Source organism: Haliotis rufescens, unplaced genomic scaffold, assembly GCF_023055435.1.
Source record: "Haliotis rufescens isolate VD_foot unplaced genomic scaffold, xgHalRufe1.0.p SCAF_7, whole genome shotgun sequence".
In the NCBI taxonomy this organism is placed as follows: domain Eukaryota; kingdom Metazoa; phylum Mollusca; class Gastropoda; order Lepetellida; family Haliotidae; genus Haliotis; species Haliotis rufescens.
In genome coordinates, this window is record NW_025964361.1 from 16,558,856 (window position 1) to 16,580,946 (window position 22,091).

At 39.7% G+C, this 22,091-nt stretch overlaps 1 protein-coding gene across 6 annotated transcripts in view; it reads right to left on the reverse strand.

Annotated features, from left to right (window-relative positions):
- Positions 1-17,255: 17,255 nt before the first annotated feature.
- Positions 17,256-22,091, reverse strand: part of LOC124151838 (LIM and calponin homology domains-containing protein 1-like) — a 184,468-nt gene continuing 179,632 nt past the window's right edge. For all 6 annotated transcript variants that reach the window (XM_046524486.2, XM_046524487.2, XM_046524488.2 and 3 more), the window contains one exon: positions 17,256-21,966. In XM_046524486.2, the coding sequence (XP_046380442.2) occupies positions 21,941-21,966 (26 nt within the window). In that variant the 3' untranslated portion in view covers positions 17,256-21,940. The remainder of the gene's footprint in view (positions 21,967-22,091) is intronic.

The following is a 22,091-nucleotide window of genomic DNA, read 5'->3' on the forward strand; positions in this document are numbered from 1 at the left end:
CTTTAAAGATTGCAGGAAGAATAACACGTCTTTCCCTTAACAATAACACTTTGAAGATTGCAGGAAGAATAACACGGCTTTTCCTTAACAATAACACTTTAAAGATTGCAGGAAGAATAAAACGTCTTTCCCCCAACAATAACACTTTCATGATTGCAGGAAGAATGAGACGTCTTCCCTCGAAAAATACCACTTTAAAGATTGCAGGAAGAATAACACGTCTTTCCCCAAACAATAACACTTTCATGATTGCAGGAAGAATAATACGTCTTTTCCCCAACAATAACACTTTAAAGATTGCAGGAAGAATAACACGTCTTTCCCCCAACAATAACACTTTCATGATTTCAGGAAGAATAACACGTCTTTCCCCAAACAATAACACTTTAAAGATTGCAGGAAGAATAACATGTCTTTCCCCAAACAATAACACTTTAAAGATTGCAGGAAGAATAACACGTCTTTCCCCCAACATTAACACTTTAAAGATTGCAGGAAGAATAACACGGCTTTTCTCCAACAATAACATTTTAAAGATTGCAGGAAGAATAACATGTCTTTCCCCAAACAATAACTCTTTAAAGATTGCAGGAAGAATAACACGTCTTTCCCCCAACAATAACACTTTCATGGTTGCAGGAAGAATAATACGTCTTCCCCCAAACAGTAACCCTTTAAAAACTGCAGGAAGAATGAGACGTCTTCCCTCGAAAAATCAAACAATAGTTATCATTGTGAATAATTCTAAGAATACCACCTCTATCACATCAGTGCCATAAATTCCTGTTTATGCTGAGAACCACACTATAAATTTTTTATAAATTTTCAACAGACGTCCACTACACTGCCAACATATCCATAGTTGTGAGGGAAACCCTATCCCTTGCCAGAGGCGCCACTGCGCATGCGCAAGGCGGGAATCTAGTCACTTCTTTCAACCCATACTCTCATCAACTAGATGCAGATATTTGGGGAGGTGGGAGAGATTAATTCCTGATGTGATAGAGGTGGTATTCTTAGAATTATTCACAATGATAACTATTGTTTGATAATTTTTGTGAATACCTCACCTCTATCACATCAGTGCCAGTATACACCAGAGGGACCGGCGGGTTCTGGTATCTAGCATCCCATAGATATTTGGCTAGTGAAGTGGTAAAACCAAGGATTATATGCCAAAAGGGGTCTTAAACGGATGTGTCTAATAGTCTACTTACAAGACTTATACGTATAGAATTCTCATACCCATGTGAAGGGTATATGTATATTCCCTTGTGATACTTAGACTTTTTAGTGACGTCGTTTCCTGTGATGACGTCATCTGTGACGTCACTTCCGGTGTCACTATTCTCCCGTATCACTTATGACGTGGTTTACCGTTATGCCCTTTTGGATAGTGATATTTAACGTATCTTAACGTTTCTCCGGTGTGATGACTCCTATGACGTCACTTCCGGTGGTAGTACATTAACCTTCCTATCATGTAGATTACCGTGTATCACTTAATCCTTCGATCTCTGATTTCAGTGTTGACATTTGCCCTGTTTTACTAACTCAATAGCGCAGTCCAGTAACAAAGTATGTATAGTCCATTTAGATCGGTCTGTATGTCTCGTAAGTAAAAGTTTGAAAAAGTGTTGTGGGACTTCCACTGGCAGCTGGCCACGATTTGTTCGATGGATGCAGTATTCCATGTGGCTAGGCTTGTTGCTACCCCAAATCGGAGTGGCGATTTGTGCCGTTTTATAGCTATCTGTGATAACTGTTTTTAGCCATCCCGCTACAGTGCCCTTTGCGATGTCCTTTTCTGACGAGGGCTTGCAAGAGATAAATAGGCGTTTTCTCTGCTTTCTGTGGGGTTGAGTCGCTGTGATAAAATATCTCAAGGCTCTTATGGGGCAAAGCAATCTATCCGGGAAGTCCACACTTTTACTTAGAGCTGGTATTGTGTATTGCCGATGTCCGAGTGGGCCGAAGGTTGACGACTGGTTTTTGGCAATAAATTCAGGGAGCGATCTGAACGACACTGCTTTCCATTCTTTGGTATACGTTACAGTGGAGATATCAATAGCGTGTAGTTCTGACACGCGAGCCGCCGTAGCCATGGCTAAGAGAAAAGCAGTTTTCTTGGAGACTGATAGTAATGTCGCACTACTCATGGGTTCATACGGTGCTTTCATCAATGCCGACAATACTATAGAGAGATCCCATTTAGGAAAAGTACGTGGTACTTTTATATCTTCCAGGGCAAAAGACTTCATAAGTCGATTTAGTACTGGATGGGTACCTATAGATAGGTCATCGTGTTGTAATACTGATGACAGGGCTGATCTATATCCTTCGATAGTGCCGTGTCGTAATTTCTTGTCGTTTCTGAGATGGATCAAGAATTCGGCTACTATAGGTATCGTTATATCTCCATGTAACTGTTTCCCTGTTCTCCATTCGACGAACTTGTCCCATCTGTTATTATATAAGGCAGATGAGGCTGGTCTCCATGAGCTAGCCACTCTTCGTGCAGCTGATTTAGAGTAACCGGCGGCTTGCATCTTATGCGAGATAATTTCCAAGCGTGAAGATAGAGGTTGTCGAGGCGGCCGTAAAATATGTCCGTCTTTGGTTGTCTCAATAGGTCGTGACGTACTGGGAGTTTCAGAGGTACTTCTAGCAGGAGTTGTAGAAGTCTCGGAAACCAAGCCCTTTTGGGCCAAGCCGGGGCTATGAGGATTATGACACAATCCGTTTCCTCTATTTTCTTCAGTACTCTGTCTAGGAGAGCCCATGGGGGAAATGCGTAAGCAAACATTCCCTTCCATTCCATGGAGAGCGCATCGACTTGGAGTGCTAGTGGGTCTGGTACTGGGCTGACGTAGACTGGTAGTTTGTTGTTGAGACATGTGGCGAATAGATCTATGTTTGGAGTGTCCCATATCTGGGTTATCCACTTGAACACCTCGGGATGTAGTGACCATTCTGTGGGTACTATCTTGTTTTTCCGGGATAGGTAATCTGCTAGTATATTTAGCTTCCCCGGAATGTGTCTTACTTCGATCTTGCAACTCACTGAGTCTACCAAGGCATATAAACGTGTAACCTCCTTCAGTAAAGGCTGAGATCTTGTGCCCCCTTGGTGCTGTATGTAAGCGACCACGGTTGAGTTGTCTGTAGCGATCTTCACTGACGAGTGGTGTAGACGATTTAGCCAAGCTGTTAATGCTAGATATAGCGCTCTCATTTCTAGACAATTGATGTGTAGCTCTTTGTCTTGGGAGGACCATTTCCCTTGAATGGTGGCATCGTCCATATGGGCACCCCAACCCTCTCCTGATGCATCTGTGTAGAGTTGATGTAGGGGGGTGGGGTAGTTTAGTGGAATACCTGGCATAACATTTTGGCGATTTAGCCACCAAAGGAGTTCTGAGATTCGAACTTGTGGGGGTTGGATTAGTGCTTCCAGCTCTAGATTCTTGGTGGTGTTCATCCAAATCTGCAATGGCCGTAATTGTAGCCTGCCTCTGTAGGTTAGGTCTTGGATAGATGTGAGCGTGCCTAGGCAAGACATCCACCAGCGTCTCGACTTGACGGGCTGATCGAGTGCGCTTGTAATCATGCTCTGTACTCTTGCATATCTGTCCTCTGGGGGTGCTACTATGCCCTTGTCGAGGATAAATCTTGCGCCTATGTAGGTGATGACCTGTGTGGGTGCCAGCTCTGATTTTTTAGCGTGAACCAGGAAACCTAAGTTTGTGAGAAGTTGGATGAGACACACTGTGTTTAGACTGATTTGTGATTTGTCCTGATCGACCGATAGGAAGTCGTCGATCTATCCATGAAGCCTTATGAGATTTAGATGGGCGAAACCAATGACGGGATTGGTGATCCTGGTGAATAACTATGGGGCGATGGATATGCCGAATGGTAGTACCCTGAACTGGTATCTCTGACCGTTGACAGCGAATCGTAGGTATCGACGATGACTTGGATGGATCGGGACGTGAAGATATGCGTCTTGGAGATCTATGCTTATCATCCAATCTGCTTGTCTTAGAGAATTCTTCAACTTCTTTATAGATTCCATCTGAAATGTGGGTGTTTTTTCCAGATAATCTTTGTTCAGAGTTTTTAGGTCTATTATTAATCTCATCTCTGAAGAATTCTTCTTCGGTACCAGGAAAACTGGGGAGTAGAATCCGAGAGAGGTGTCTGACTCCTTTAGGGTGCTGATAGCTCCTTTTGTGAGTAATTTTTGTATGGCTACTTCTGCTGCGACTAGCTTCGGTCCTGAAAGCTGGAAACGGGGTCCGGTAGGATGAATGACTAGTTTTGGTCGTTTTAAGAAGTGAAGTTTGTAGCCTCTTCTTATTACTTCGAGTAACCATGAGTCGTCTGTGATGGTCTCCCAGTTGTCTGCGTACTGCATAAGACGGCCTCCGACTGGTCCCGGAATAGGATGTGATTTGAACTTGGGTAGTCTTAAGTCCATGTTTGTAAGATTGGCTAGTTCGACTGGATTTGGAGTAGACGTGTCCTTGGTCTTCCGTAATTCTAACTCGTTGTCCGTAGGGCAGGCGAAGTCGGTAGGATCTGGATGGGTCTGTAGATTTATGGTGAAGTCATTTCCGAGGGGGGCCCCTACGGGAACTGCCTCTTCCTCTGCCAAGTCCTCTCTGTGAAGTGGGAAGATCAACTCTGGAGTTCTTGTACCTGGGTTGATACGATCTGTTTCTCTGAGTAGAGGCTCGAAAAGAATTCCGATTGGGCTGTTCGCGTCGGGGTCCAGGGCTCTGTCGCTGGGGTCGAGTAACTGCCGGTTGTCTCTGTAACTTGGATGCTAACGAGATGGTGGATTCCTGAAATTTCTGGTTAGTTGACGAGATAATGGCTTCCTTCACCGATTTCAGTCTACCGTTGAAAAACTGCGATGACGTAATGGGCTGTGACATCATGGATCTCTTTAAAGGGTCTGGCATCACATGATGAACTTCCTGTAGTAAGTGTCTTCTTTGCATGAGCAGAAACTGAGCTGACATCCATACTTGAGATGATAGGAGGTCTTCCTGCATCTTCAGTATGTGGTCTAATGAGCTGTGGATAAATCCCGTCTTCTGACTAGTCATCTCCGTGGAAGTGTCTAAGGGAAGATCATCGCTCTGGTTATACGGGGGTATGACATGGCGAATACCAGCTGCTAACCAGTTGATGTAAGAACCGGTATTAGTCATTTGCTTCTTGACCTTATCTTAGCTCTTGATCTGGGACATATCAATGCGCATATTGACGTTAGGTTTCTTAACCAGATCGAAGTAATCTTCGTCAATGCTAGGCTGTAGTGTGAACGGATCATCATGTGTTTTGTAAGCAGATCTAATATAGATAGGCTTCAGTTTAGTACTAGGACCCGCTGAACAGTTCAATTGATTTTCAGTTCTCTTGATGACGTCATCCAAATATGACGGAGGGGGAAGCGTATGGAATGGTTCGGTCCCCTTATCGGGTCCCTCATATCCTGCCCGTTCAATCAAGGGTTTAACGGGTGTACTGTCCTGGTCTGGTTTTAAGGTGGGCATTAGTTCATAAAGTTCTATTATGATGTCTCTAAGGGAGTAATTGTTTGATCTATAATCCTCCTCTATAGCAGTGTCCCCCATAGCCTGAATACTCAGGTGTAGATCGGCACCCCCTACTCTGGCTGGGCTGGGAGTGGGTCGTATGGCTGAGGGTATCGTAATCCCGGTCATCTGATTTACGACAAGCTGTGCGGGAATCACGTGGTCTATAACTGTATGGTGATGTCATATTTCCCTCGCTTTCTTCGCCCGTATAACAGGACTGTGTGGCAGTATGAGAGGGTGCACGCTTAGGATTACTATCCTGATATGCACGAGCTTTGTCGGTGCGTCTATCATAGTGGCTTGACGGTGATTGGCGCGTATTTCTGTGCATACTGCGGTGTGAAGACCGTGATTCACGATGAGCCCTGTGATGTGCGTGGTAGGGAGAAGATCTATGAGATTCTCGCTCTCTTAGTATAATTCTCCTACTGTCCTCATAGTCTGATTCAGCGTAACCTTGTACATGTCTGCTGTATGAGGGTGTACTGCCATATTCAGCCTTAGATCTCTGTTCGTGATCAATCCCTGATTGGCCAAGCCGGGTTTGATTAACTGATTCTTTTAGATCTGAGATTTCTCGAGACATAGATTGCATGCGTGTGTCAATCATAACAGACATTGAATTTGTTATTCTTTCCGTGAACTAATTTACGTTAAAGGGGGAACGCGTTAGTTTCTGTCCAAACTCGACGATCGACCGTACCAGACGTTGCCGGATGCAAATTAGAGGCACTTTCTGTTAGACCGGTAACATGCATCTGCTCCTCAACATTATTGGGAGAGTGGGATGAGCGACGGGGTCTCTTCTCCTCAAAAGGTGAGACGGCGCCCTCGCGCGACACTCGCTTGTCACCCCCGTGATTAATTTTAGCCGCCACGGGCTTAATCACTTGTTTTCTTGATGTAGATGCTCTAGTGACCGTTTTATAATCGGGATTTTTGATCCATGTCTTGGAGAGCTTGTCAAATTTTTCTTTTGACAGATGCTCGCAATAACTGCAGCTTGACCTCTGTGTACAGCTGCTTTTCTTGCATGCGAGACATCTAGGGTGAGGATCCCCAGGAGCTTGGTGTTGTCCACAGCCCGAACAGACAGGTGTCTGCTTATGAGATGAAGATCTCATCCCACAACACTTTTCTTAACTAATTACTTACAAGAGACTCCGATCTTCTATATCCCCGTTCTGCTAGTAGAACTGCTCTCTGCTTGTAGTCTATAAAGCTTGAGACGATCTATCTTGTATGTGGAACTCAATCACGTGTTCGGATGTGCAACAAAAAAAATTTCCTTGTTGTCATCAGGACACACAGGAAAGAAGTGCCTAGATTCCCGCCTTGCGCATGCGCAGTGGCGCCTCTGGCAAGGGATAGGGTTTCCCTCACAACTATGGATATGTTGGCAGTGTAGTGGACGTCTGTTGAAAATTTATAAAAAAATTATAGTGTGGTTCTCAGCATAAACAGGAACTTATGGCACTGATGTGATAGAGGTGAGGTATTCACGAGAATTATACCACTTTAAAAATTGCAGGAAGAATAACACGTCTTTCCCCTAACAATAACACTTAAAAGATTGCAGGAAGAATAACACGTCTTTCCCCAAACAATAACACTTTCATGATTGCAGGAAGAACAACATGTCTTTCCCCAAACAATTAGACTTTAAAGATTGCAGGAAGAATAACACGTCTTTCCCCAAACAATAACACTTTAAAGATTGCAGGAAGAATAACACGTCTTTCCCCAAAAGATAACACTTTCATGATTGCAGGAAGAATAACACGTCTTTCCCCAAAAAATAACACTTTAAAGATTGCAGGAAGAATAACACGTCTTTTCCCCAACAATAACACTTTCATGATTTCAGGAAGAATAACACGTCTTTCCCCAAACAATAACACTTTAAAGATTGCAGGAAGAATAACACGTCTTTCTCCAAACAATAACACTTTAAAGATTGCAGGAAGAATAACACGTCTTTCCCCAAAAAATAACACTTTAAAGATTGCAGGAAGAATAACACGTCTTTCCCCCAACAATAACACTTTAAAGATTGCAGGAAGAACAACACGTCTTTCCCCCAACAATAACACTTTCATGATTTCAGGAAGAATAACACGTCTTTCCCCAAACAATAACACTTTAAACATTACAGGAAGAATAACACGTCTTTCCCCCAACAAAAACATTTTAAAGATTGCAGGAAGAATAACACGTCTTTCCCCAAACAATAAGACTTTAAAGATTGCAGGAAATATAACACGTCTTTCCCCCAACAATAACACTTTAAAGATTGCAGGAAGAATAACACGTCTTTCCCCCAACAATAAGACTAAAAAGATTGCAGGAAGAATAACACGTCTTTCCCCCAACAATAACACTTTAAAGATTGCAGGAAGAATAACACGGCTTTTCTCCAACAATAACATTTTAAAGATTGCAGGAAGAATAACACGTCTTTCACCCAACAATAACACTTTCATGATTGCAGGAAGAATAATACGTCTTTCCCCAACAATAACACTTTAAAGATTGCAGGAAGAATAACACGTCTTTCACCCAACAATAACACTTTCATGACTGCAGGAAGAATAATACGTCTTTCCCCTAACAATAACACTTTAAAGATTGCAGGAAAAATAACACGTCTTTCCCCTAACAATAACACTTTAAAGATTGCAGGAAGAATAACACGTCTTTTCTCCAACAATAACACTTTCATGATTGCAGGAAGAATAACACGTCTTTCCCCCAACAATAACACTTTCATGATTGCAGGAAGAATAACACGTCTTCTCCCCAACAATAACACTTTCATGATTGCAGGAATAATAACACGTCTTTTCTCCAACAATAACACTTTCATGATTGCAGGAAGAATAACACGTCTTTCCCCCAACAATAACACTTTCATGATTGCAGGAAGAATAACACGTCTTCTCCCCAACAATAACACTTTAATGATTGTAGGAAGAATAACACGTCTGTTCCCCGAACAATAACACATTAAAAATTGCAGGAACAATAACACGTCTTTCCCCCAACAATAACACTTTAATGATTGCAGGAAAAATAACACGTCTTTCCCCCAACAATAACACTTTAAAGATTGCAGGAAGAATAACACGTCTTTTCACCAACAATAACACATTAAAGATTGCAGGAAGAATAACACGTCTTTTCCCCAACAATAACACTTTAAAGATTGCAGGAAGAATAACATGTCTTTCCCCAAACAATAACACTTTAAAGATTGCAGGAATAATAACCCGTCTTTCCCCTAACAATAACACTTTCATGATTGCAGGAAGAATAATACGTCTTCCACCCAAACAATAACACTTTAAAGATTGCAGGAAGAATAACATGTCTTTCCCCCAACAATAACACTCTAAAGATTGAAGAAAGAATAACATGTCTTTCCCACAACAATAACACTTTAAAAATTGCAAGAAGAATAACACGTCTTTCCCCAAACAATAACACTTTAAACATTACAGGAAGAATAACACGTCTTTCCCCCAACAATAACATTTTAAAGATTGCAGGAAGAATAACACGTCTTTCCCTCAACAATAAGACTTTAAAGATTGCAGGAAATATAACACGTCTTTCCCCCAACAATAACACTTTAAAGATTGCAGGAAGAATAACACGTCTTTCCCCCAACAATAAGACTAAAAAGATTGCAGGAAGAATAACACGTCTTTCCCCCAACAATAACACTTTAAAGATTGCAGGAAGAATAACACGGCTTTTCTCCAACAATAACATTTTAAAGATTGCAGGAAGAATAACACGTCTTTCACCCAACAATAACACTTTCATGATTGCAGGAAGAATAATACGTCTTTCCCCAACAATAACACTTTAAAGATTGCAGGAAGAATAACACGTCTTTCACCCAACAATAACACTTTCATGACTGCAGGAAGAATAATACGTCTTTCCCCTAACAATAACACTTTAAAGATTGCAGGAAAAATAACACGTCTTTCCCCTAACAATAACACTTTAAAGATTGCAGGAAGAATAACACGTATTTTCTCCAACAATAACACTTTCATGATTGCAGGAAGAATAACACGTCTTTCCCCCAACAATAACACTTTCATGATTGCAGGAAGAATAACACGTCTTCTCCCCAACAATAACACTTTAATGATTGCAGGAAGAATAACACGTCTGTTCCCCCAACAATAACACATTAAAAATTGCAGGAACAATAACACGTCTTTCCCCTAACAATAACACTTTAATCATTGCAGGAAAAATAACACGTCTTTCCCCCAACAATAACACTTTAAAGATTGCAGGAAGAATAACACGTCTTTTCACCAACAATAACACATTAAAGATTGCAGGAAGAATAACACGTCTTTTCCCCAACAATAACACTTTAAAGATTGCAGGAAGAATAACATGTCTTTCCCCCAACAATAACACTTTAAATATTGCAGGACGAGTAACATGTCTTTCCCCCAACAATAACACTTTAAAGATTGCAGGAAGAATAACACGTCTTCTCCCAATAATAACACTTTAAAGATTGCAGGAAGAATAACAAGTCTTTCCCTCAACAATAACACTTTAAAGATTGCAGGAAGAATAACACGTCTTTCCCCCAAAAATCACACTTTAAAGATTAAAGGAAGAATAACATGTGTTTCCCCAAACAATAACACTTTAAAGATTGCAGGAAGAATAACATGTCTTCTCCCCAACAATAACACTTTAAAGATTGCAGGAAGAATAACACGTCTTTCCCCCAACAATAACACTTTAAAGATTGCAGGAAGAATAACATGTCTTTCCCCAAATAATAATACTTTAAAGATTGCAGGAAGAATAACATATCTTCTCCCCAACAATAACACTTTAAAGATTGCAGGAAGAATAACACGTCTTTCCCTCAACAATAACGCTTTAAAGCTTGCAGGAAGAATAACACGTCTTTCCCCCAACAATAACACTTTAAAGATTGCAGTAAGAATAACATGTCTATCCCCAAACAATAACACTCTAAAGATTGAAGGAAGAATAAAACGTCTTTCCCCTAACAATAACACTTTAAAGATTGCACGAAGAATAACACGTCTTTCCCCAAACAATAACACTTTAAAGAATGCAGGAAGAATAACACGGCTTTTCCCCAACAATAACACTTTAAAGATTGAAGGGAGAATAACACGTCTTTCCCCAAACAATAACACTTTAAAGATTACAAGAAGAATAATACGTCTTTCCCCCAACAATAACACTTTAATGATTGCAAGATGAATAACACGTCTTCCCCCAAACAATAACACTTTCATGATTGCAGAATGAATAACGCGTCTTTCCCCCAACAATAACACTTTAAAGATTGCAGGAAGAATAACAAGCCTTTTCCCCAACAAAAACGCTTTAAAGATTGCAGGAAGAATAACATGTCTTCCCCTGAAAAATACCACTTTAAAAATTGCAGGAAGAATAACACGTCTTTCACCCAAAAATAACACTTTAAAGATTGCAGGAAGAAAAACACGTCTTTCCCCCAACAATAACACTTTCATGATTTCAGGAAGAATAACACGTCTTTCCCCTAACAATAACACTTTAAAGATTGCAGGAAGAATAACACGTCTGTTCCCCCAACAATAACACTTTAAAAATTGCAGGAAGAATAACACGTCTTTCCCCCCAACAATAACACTTTAAACATTACAGGAAGAATAACACGTCTTTCCCCCAACAATAACACTTTCAAGATTGCAGGACGAATAACATGTCTTTCCCCCAACAATAACACTTTAAAGATTGCAGGAAGAATAACACGTCTTCTCCCAATAATAACACTTTAAAGATTGCTGGAAGAATAACAAGTCTTTCCCTCAACAATAACACTTTAAAGATTGCAGGAAGAATAACACGTCTTTCCCTCAACAATAACGCTTTAAAGATTACAGGAAGAATAACACGTCTTTTCCCCAACAATAACACTTTAAAGATTGCAGTAAGAATAACATGTCTATCCCCAAACAATAACACTCTAAAGATTGAAGGAAGAATAACACGTCTTTCCCCTAACAATAACACTTTAAAGATTGCACGAAGAATAACACGTCTTTCCCCAAACAATAACACTTTAAAGAATGCAGGAAGAATAACACGGCTTTTCCCCAACAATAACACTTTAAAGATTGAAGGGAGAATAACACGTCTTTCCCCCAACAATAACACTTTAAAGATTACAAGAAGAATAATACGTCTTTCCCCCAACAATAACACTTTAATGATTGCAAGATGAATAACACGTCTTCCCCCAAACAATAACACTTTCATGATTGCAGAATGAATAACACGTCTTTCCCCCAACAATAACACTTTAAAGATTGCAGGAAGAATAACAAGCCTTTTCCCCAACAAAAACGCTTTAAAGATTGCAGGAAGAATAACATGTCTTCCCCTGAAAAATACCACTTTAAAAATTGCAGGAAGAATAACACGTCTTTCACCCAAAAATAACACTTTAAAGATTGCAGGAAGAACAACACGTCTTTCCCCCAACAATAACACTTTCATGATTTCAGGAAGAATAACACGTCTTTCCCCTAACAATAACACTTGAAAGATTGCAGGAAGAATAACACGTCTGTTCCCCCAACAATAACACTTTAAAAATTGCAGGAAGAATAACACGTCTTTCCCCAAACAATAACACTTTAAACATTACAGGAAGAATAACACGTCTTTCCCCCAACAATAACACTTTCAAGATTGCAGGACGAATAACATGTCTTTCCCCCAACAATAACACTTTAAAGATTGCAGGAAGAATAACACGTCTTCTCCCAATAATAACACTTTAAAGATTGCTGGAAGAATAACAAGTCTTTCCCTCAACAATAACACTTTAAAGATTGCAGGAAGAATAACACGTCTTTCCCTCAACAATAACGCTTTAAAGATTACAGGAAGAATAACATGTCTTTCCCCAAACAATAACACTTTAAAGATTGCAGAAAGAATTACATGTCTTCTCCCCAACAATAACACTTTAAAGATTGCAGGAAGAATAACACGTCTTTCCCCCAACAATAACACTTTAAAGATTGCAGGAAGAATAACATGCCTTTCCCCAAAAAATAACACTTTAAAGATTGCAGGAAGAATAACACGTCTTCTCCCCAACAATAACACTTTAAAGATTGCAGGAAGAATAACACGTCTTTCCCCCAACAATAACACTTTAAAGATTGCAGGAAGAATAATACTTCTTTCCCTTAACAATAACACTTTAAAGATTGCAGGAAGAATAACACGTCTTTCCCCCAACAATAACACTTTAAAGATTGCAGGAAGAATAACACGTCTTTCCCCCAACAATAACACTTTAATGATTGCAAGATGAATAACACGTCTTTCCCCCAAACAGTAACACTTTAAAGACTGCAGGAAGAATGAGACGTCTTCCCCTGAAAAATACCACTTTAAAAACTGCAGGAAGAATAACACGTCTTTCCCCAAACAATAACACTTTAAAGATTGCAGGATGAATAACACGTATTTCCCCCAACAATAACACTTTCATGGTTGCAGGAAGAATAATACGTCTTCTCCCCAACCATAACACTTTAAAGATTGCAGGAAGAATAACACGTCTTTCCCCCAACAATAACACATTAAAGATTGCAGGAAGAACAACACGTCTTTCCACCAACCATAACACTTTAATGATTGCAGGATTAATAACACGTCTTTCCCCAAAACAATAACACTTTCATGGCTGCAAGAAGAATAAGACGTCTTTCCACCAACAATAACACTTTAAAGAATGCAGGAAGAATAACACGTCTTTACTCCTACAATAACACTTTCAGGATTGCAGGAAGAACAACACGTCTTTCCCCCAACAATAACACTTTCATGATTGCAGGAAGAATAACACGTCTTCTCCCAAACAATAACACCTTAATGATTGCAGGAAGAATAACACGTCTTTCCCCCAACAATAACACTTTGAAGATTGCAGGAAGAATAACACGTCTTTCCCCCAACAATAACACATTAAAGATTGCAGGAAGAATAACACGTCTTTTCCCCAACAATAACACTTTCATGATTGCAGGAAGATCAACACGTCTTTCCCCCAACAATAACACTTTCATGAATTCAGGAAGAATAACACGTCTGTTCCCCCAACAATAAGACATTAAAGATTGCAGAAAGAATAACACGTCTTTCCCACAACAATAACACTTTAAAGATTTCAGGAAGAATAACACGTCTTTCCCCAAACAGTAATCCTTTAAAGATTGCAGGAAGAATAACATGTCTTTCCCACAACAATAACACTTTAAAGATTGCAGGAAGAATAACACGTCTTTCCCCCAACAATAACACTTTAAAGATTGCAGGAAGAATAACACGTCTTTCCCCTAACAATAACACTTTAAAGATTGCAGGAAGAAAAACATGTCTTTCCCCAAACAATAACACTTTAATGATTGCATGAAGAATAATACGTCTTCCATCAAACAATAACACTTTTATAGACTACAGGAAGAATGAGACGTCTTCCCCCGAAAAAAAACACTTTAAAAATTGCAGGAAGAATAACACGTCTTTCCCCCAACAATAACACTTTCATGATTGCAGGAAGAACAACACGTCTTTCCCCCAACAATAACACTTTCATGATTGCAGGAAGAATAACACGTCTGTTCCCCCAACAATAACACATTAAAGATTGCAGAAAGAATAACACGTCTTTCCCACAACAATAACACTTTAAAGATTGCAGGAAGAATAACACGTCTTTCCCCTAACAATAACACTTTAAAGATTGGAGGAAGAATAACATGTCTTTCCCCAAACAATAACACTTTAATGATTGCAGGATGAATAACACGTCTTTCCCCCAACAATAACACTTTCATGGTTGCAGGAAGAATAACACGTCTTCTCCCCAACCATAACACTTTAATGATTGCAGGAAGAATAACACGTCTTTCCCCCAACAATAACACTTTGAAGATTGCAGGAAGAATAACACGTCTGTTCCCCCAACAATAACACAATAAAGATTGCAGAAAGAATAACACGTCTTTCCCACAACAATAACACTTTAAAGATTGCACGAAGAATAACACGTCTTTCCCACAACAATAACACTTTAAAGATTGGAGGAAGAATAACATGTCTTTCCCCAAACAATAACACTTTAAAGATTGCAGGATGAATAACACGTCTTTCCCCCAACAATAACACTTTCATGGTTGCAGGAAGAATAACACGTCTTCTCCCCAACCATAACACTTTAATGATTGCAGGAAGAATAACAAGTCTTTCCCACAACAATAACACTTTGAAGATTGCAGGAAGAATAACACGTCTTTCCCCCAACAATAACACATTAAAGATTGCAGGAAGAACAATACGTCTTTCCACCAACAATAACACTTTAATGATTACAGGATTAATAACACGTCTTTCCCCAAACAATAACACTTTCATGGCTGCAAGAAGAATAACACGTCTTTCCACCAACAATAACACTTTAAAGAATGCAGGAAGAATAACACGTCTTTACTCCAACAATAACACTTTCAGGATTGCAGGAAGAACAACACGTCTTTCCTCCAACAATAACACTTTCATGATTGCAGGAAGAATAACACGTCTTCTCCCAAACAATAACACCTTAATGATTGCAGGAAGAATAACACGTCTTTCCCCCAACAATAACACTTTGAAGATTGCAGGAAGAATAACACCTCTTTCCCCCAACAATAACACATTAAAGATTGCAGGAAGAATAACACGTCTTTTACCCAACAATAACACTTTCATGATTGCAGGAAGATCAACACGTCTTTCCCCCAACAATAACACTTTCATGATTGCAGGAAGAATAACACGTCTGTTCCCCCAACAATAACACATTAAATATTGCAGAAAGAATAACACGTCTTTCCCACAACAATAACACTTTAAAGATTGCAGGAAGAATAACACGTCTTCTCCCCAACAATAACACTTTAATGATTGCTGGAAGAATAACATGTCTTTCCCCCAACAATAACCCTTTGAAGATTGCAGGAAGAATAACATGTCTTTCCCCCAACAATAACACTTTAAAGATTGCAGGAAGAATAACACGTCTTTCCCCCAACAATAACACTTTAAAGATTGCAGGAAGAATAACACGTTTTTCCACCAACAATAACACTTTAATGATTGCGGGAAGAATAACTTGTAATTCCCCCAACAATAACACTTTCATGATTTCAGGAAGAATAACACGTATTTCCCCCAACAATAACACTTTCATGATTGCAGGAAGAATAACACGTCTTTCCCCCAACAATAACACTTTAATGATTGCATGAAGAATAACACGTCTTTCCCCCAACAATAACATCTTCTCAAAAAGAAAATCACTCATTGCTTGTGAATTTATTCTGTCCATGTCTTGTCTCCTGTTTTCATATTGACCATTTCAAATTCTTGTGAATTGTTCCCCATAGATGCAGCCGGGCCACGCAGATGGCTAAACTATCCAAGAGTGAGTGAGTGAGTGAGTTGGGTTTTACGCCGCTTTTAACAGTATTCCAGTTATATCATGGCGTGTCAGCTTAATGTGGGAGGAAAGCCCGAAGTGATGCAGGTCTTAGACATTTACCACTTTGGTGAAACCAACGAGCACGGGTATGGTGCTGACAAACCTAGAAACATAATTGGGGCGAACCGGGATTCAAACCCACAATCATAGGTTTCTGGCGTGCCCAAGGGATGCAACTCTGCACAGCGAATCGTGGCACCTTAGACGACGGGGCCACCAGTGCCCCCTCCAAAAGCAAGAGAGATATCACAATCAGTATTGGGAGAAAAGGTACAGGTAATTGACGTGAGGATTGTGAGAATATGCGGGAAATACCAACCTGTTTTGTCCGACATTGCGGAGGCCGGATTCTATTGAGGGGGCCTTTATTAAAATAATTTAATTATTTTCAAAGCTTAGACATATTATCATCATCCTTATAAAGGCTGTACATAATGTTGATAACTCTTATATCCCCTCTTGGTTTATTCTCCTTGCAGTGTTTGATGGTACGATAAACAACAACCACGATTGCTTATTTCTTAAATAAGGTCATTATTATCTAAGATGAACTATGAAGCAGAAACAGTGTCCCACAGAGAGAAATGGTCTGTTGTGTATCTTACACAATTTGTCTGCATAACAATGAACATTGTACTGTAGAGTAGAGATGTCCAGTTGTAAACCATGTGCATATATGTTCTTACACACCTTGGGATGATATGGTCTTTACAATGGATAACTGTTTATTACCCATATCAACCTATTGTGACGTCATCAGAGGTGATTTCTACAATATTGCCTTTTGGCGATATCGCATTCAACCTCTCATGGCATTACAAGAGGTCATCCTAAAAACGCCTAGTAAAAGTAGCCTTGTTCGGATACAAAAAAACATCAGCTTCGACTCAGTTTGTTCTGTATTTTCTTTCGGTAAAAAATGTCAGAATTCTTAAATATCTCATTGGTTCATTTCACAGATCAACCTTGGGGCGAGTTGCCATTTACTACATAATGCTGCCATAGTATTGAGGAATAAACTGACAACACAACTCCGATTAACATTATTATTTCTTTATTGCTGCATATTGTGATATCAGCATATATCCTCAGCTTGTACTGACAGTGTATTACATGATTCTAGATGTTGTCAGTGTGGTACATCACCAGCATAAAGAACACACAGGTGCACCTCCACACCAGCTAACAAGCTAGACTGTCCCTATGTCTCCCACACAGGTGCACCTCCACACCAGCTGACATGTGACAAGCTAGACTCTCCCTATGTCTCCCACACAGGTGCACCTCCACACAAGCTGACATGTGACAAGCTAGACTCTCCCTATGTCTCCCACACAGGTGCACCTCCACACCAGCTGACATGTGACAAGCTCGACTCTCCCTATGTCTCCCACACAGGTGCACCTCCAAACCAGCTGACATGTGACAAGCTAGACTCTCCCTATGTCTCCCACACAGGTGCACCTCCACACGAGCTGATATGTGACAAGCTCGACTCTCCCCATGTCTCCCACACAGGTGCACCACGACAGAGCAAACTAGAACTTATCAAATAGAAGTGATTATGTCACTACCTTATGACTTACATGAACTGCATCAAGGTCAATCTTAACATCAGTTGGTGGTAAAGGAGAGTATATCACATGTTCAAACTTTAACATGGTTTAAATAACAACCGAGTAACAAATTCATAATGCTTAACCTAAATAATTTGGAACATTTTAAAAGACAACTGCTTTTCTAAAAATGGTATGTACATAAACAAATTATTCCAAATTGTATATTTTACAAATTAAGTGGCATCAGCATGTTTATCCTCTGTAGCAGTGCTGTGGTTGAGGACTCCCATGCTGGTGACCCTGACCTTCCTCTGATGTAGGTAGGCTAAACACATGGAGAAACACAGCAGCACCACTCCGGGGTGGCACAACCAGAACTTACCATCTGTCACATCATTACATCTTCAGTAAGTAGTATGGGTGTACATTTTACCAAGTGAACTTCAAAATACATATTAACCTGAACTATAACACCCTTTCTGCAGATCTATGTTCTTATAAATAACCCAAAACTTGAACATTTAAAAATAAAAGAAATTAATTTCAAGAAATCTTTCAAAGATGTAGAAATCAATCAACAGATACCCCTGTATGTTTCCACTGGAATAATATGTGAAACTAGTCCCAGTTAACACTTGCTCAGCCATATCAGACACCTGGCCTGTCAACAGCTACACAACTGAGGCTAGAAATTACCAATAGAAAAACTGGACATTCCATTAAATTTAAAAACTTTCTTTTCTTAATTAACAAAAAGTAGGTCTTTAAATCCACAGCAAAGTGCAAATGGAGATATTGAACATTCCTAACCATACACAATGTAGTTTGAGACTCACATCTCCACTTTTTGTTCATAAGGTCTATTACACATTTAACATATTAACAGATATAGTATAAACATAATGCATGTTGTCTACCCTTATACAAACCTTATCAGCCATCACAAACTGTGGTGTCTGCTATTTCACTGAATCTCAGCCCCGAGTGTAGCTATTCCTTCACACCAGTGAGGGTGCAAGGACATGGGTAACACAAGCAGTGCATTAGGATGGTGGGTGCACTCATACATTAGCTGTCACTGTTGTCAGTCATATCTACCTGGCCTGTGTCTGCAACTATGTGACATAACTTTCAAAATCATAATATGATTGGCCATTTGTCACAGATGTCTCAGATTTGAGACCAATACAAAATAATGGAATACTTAGCCATAGAACTGTGGTCCTTCACAACCGTTTGGTAAAACCGATCACGAGGATGTAGTGGATCTTCACAACCAAATGGTAAAACCGATCACTAGGATGTTGCAGACCTTCACAACCAATTGGTCAAACCGATCACTAGGATGTGGTGGACCTTCACAACCAATTGGCAAAACCGATCACGAGGATGTAGAGGATCTTCACAACCAAGTGGTAAAACCGATCACTAGATGTTGCAGACCTTCACAACCAATTGGTCAAACCGATCACTAGGATGTGGTGGACCTTCACAACCAATTGGCAAAACCGATCACGAGGATGTAGAGGATCTTCACAACCAAGTGGTAAAACCGATCACTAGATGTTGCAGACCTTCACAACCAATTGGTCAAACCGATCACTAGGATGTGGTGGACCTTCACAACCAATTGGTCAAACCGATCACGAGGATGTAGAGGATCTTCACAACCAAGTGGTAAAACCGATCACTAGATGTTGCAGACCTTCACAACCAATGGGTCAAACCGATCACTAGGATGTTGCAGACCTTCACAACCAATTGGTCAAACCGATCACTAGGATGTTGCAGACCTTCACAACCAATGGGTCAAACCTATCATGAGGATGTTGCAGACCTTCACAACCAATTGGTCAAACCTATCATGAGGATGTTGCAGACCTTCACAACCAATGGGTCAAACCAATCACTAGGATGTTGCAGACCTTCACAACCAATTTGTAAAATCGATCACTAGGATTTTGTAGACCTTCACAACCAATTGGTAAAACCGATTACTGGGATGTGGTGGACCTTCACAGCCAATTGGTCAAACCAATCACGAGGATGTGGTGGACCTTCACAAGCAATTGGTCAAAACGATATCTAAGATGTGGTGGACCTTCACAACCAATAGGTCAAACCAATCATGAGGATGTTGCAGACCTTCACAACCAATTGGTAAAACCAATCACTTGGATGTTGTGCAGACCTTCAGAACAAATTGGTAAAACAGATCACGAGGGTGTGATTGACCTTCACAACCAAGTGATACACCAAGTCATGCAATTGTGGCCCGAGACATGTTCCTTGGACAGAAATTACTAAAAGACATAATGGTAACAATTGCAGCCTCACAAATCCTGTATCAGAAACAAAGGATTATCAACCAGACATTCCTTCGGTTCCATAACATGCACAAAGCATTTTTTTCACAGTAAGTACTGCACTAAGCTCATTCCCTACTAGGAACAGATAAAGAGCTATCCTTGCAAGTGAAAATAATGGTTGTTTCACCATGTGACCAAAACATATTGGGTACATATGATATACAAAAATTACTAACTGAGTACATTGTATCTACAGCTACATGCAAAATTAGTTCTGAATTCCTTTATATTTGATGCCAAAAAATATATTCTTAGGTATGAAAATACAAGTCCAGCATAAATGACTATTGACTGAAAGTATAACAAATCTGATTAATACCAGCACAGCAAAAGGCAAAATGGTTTGCATACTCCAAACGCCAGGTGATACTTGTATCAAGTAAAATATAATATGCATTCATTTAACAATGACAATTCCTGTACCTTCTATATTCTGAATGTTATTCTAAACTAGAAGCCAAATTCTTAAATGCACATTTGAAAGCCCAGTGTGTGTATTGTTTGTATTATGGATCAGGTTTGGTGTATATATAGGTGCTGAGGTACAGGCATAAATCTGCAATATATACACAAAGGATCCATCTATAGACAGCATTTCTGCAATTATCAAAACCAATTTTAAGCACAAGTATTGCAAATTCTTGTTCCATCAGTACCGCATATTTAGCTTTACTCCCATTTCCTACAACATACTCCAGATTCATGGACCAATGTGCCCCCAGACAATCTCCCCTGAGACACACAATCCACACAGTGTGGCCTACATACTCATGATGTGTCTACAGACGCTCTTTGCCTTGCAACACACAGCTCCTATCTAGCATAAATAGACTAGTGAAAGAAGAAAATAAAACAGTAATGTGGAGGGGCAATAAAATGAGAAGAGTAACAATATTCTGAAGCAGTTGTTGCAAAATCATATTGATGACTTATCGTCTGTATATTCTTGACCTACATGAAAACCATAAGTAAAAAAATCATGCTCTTACTATCACTATAGCATGTACAGAGACAAACAACATGGAATATGTGGAATATGTACATCCTATCTCATATACATAGGCATGCCCATCTGCTAACTCTAACTCCTGTATCATCTGGTCCATCAGGTACACTCCAACAAATCCATATACATCTAACTTATGTACAGTATTTACAATAATGGTAATGACAGGTCAACGTTATTCTACAAAGCTTTTATAACAGGAGTCTTAAAAACAACACTGTCTTTTCTGACAGATTTAAGAACAAATCAATGTTTCTTTTCTCTGTACTCCATCCACATACATTGCAATTAACTTGTGGACTTCTGTGTCCACTATACTCCATGTTGAACAGACAAACGTTGACACTAAAGTGACCAACTCCACCCAGGAGATAAGGAACATTATATGATTACATCATATATGACATCCACACCATCTGGTAGCTGGAGAAAGCTAGGACATGGTCCAGTCAGCCAAATATGCTACACCATTAATAGCAAATACAATATAGGGATAATTGGGTGCTTTAACATGTGTTACATTTAAGCTCTTCGTGGGGAAAAACTGATTACATGCATATTGCGTGAAACATTATTAAGACTACAATAGTTTGATTTTGTAACATATTGATGATTAACAGCATCAATATGAAACCATGGAAAGGCTCACGATACTTGGATGCAGGGACTCCATCTGGTGCAATTCAACAGCCATTCAATAAAATAGACAACAACTTCACAGTATCAGTGAAGAAACACTATCTCTCATGGAGTTCTGAAGATGGTCAACACTTGTTTAACTGCACCAGTTAAACTTTGCTGAATTTCAGGCCAGCTGCAAGAAAAACAAAAGGAAAAGAATTTAAAAATCTAATGTGAAGTACAGTCGCCACTTTCTGAATTCAAACATGATTAACTGTGAACACTTATTAACTGTTCTACAAGCATACTACACTATTG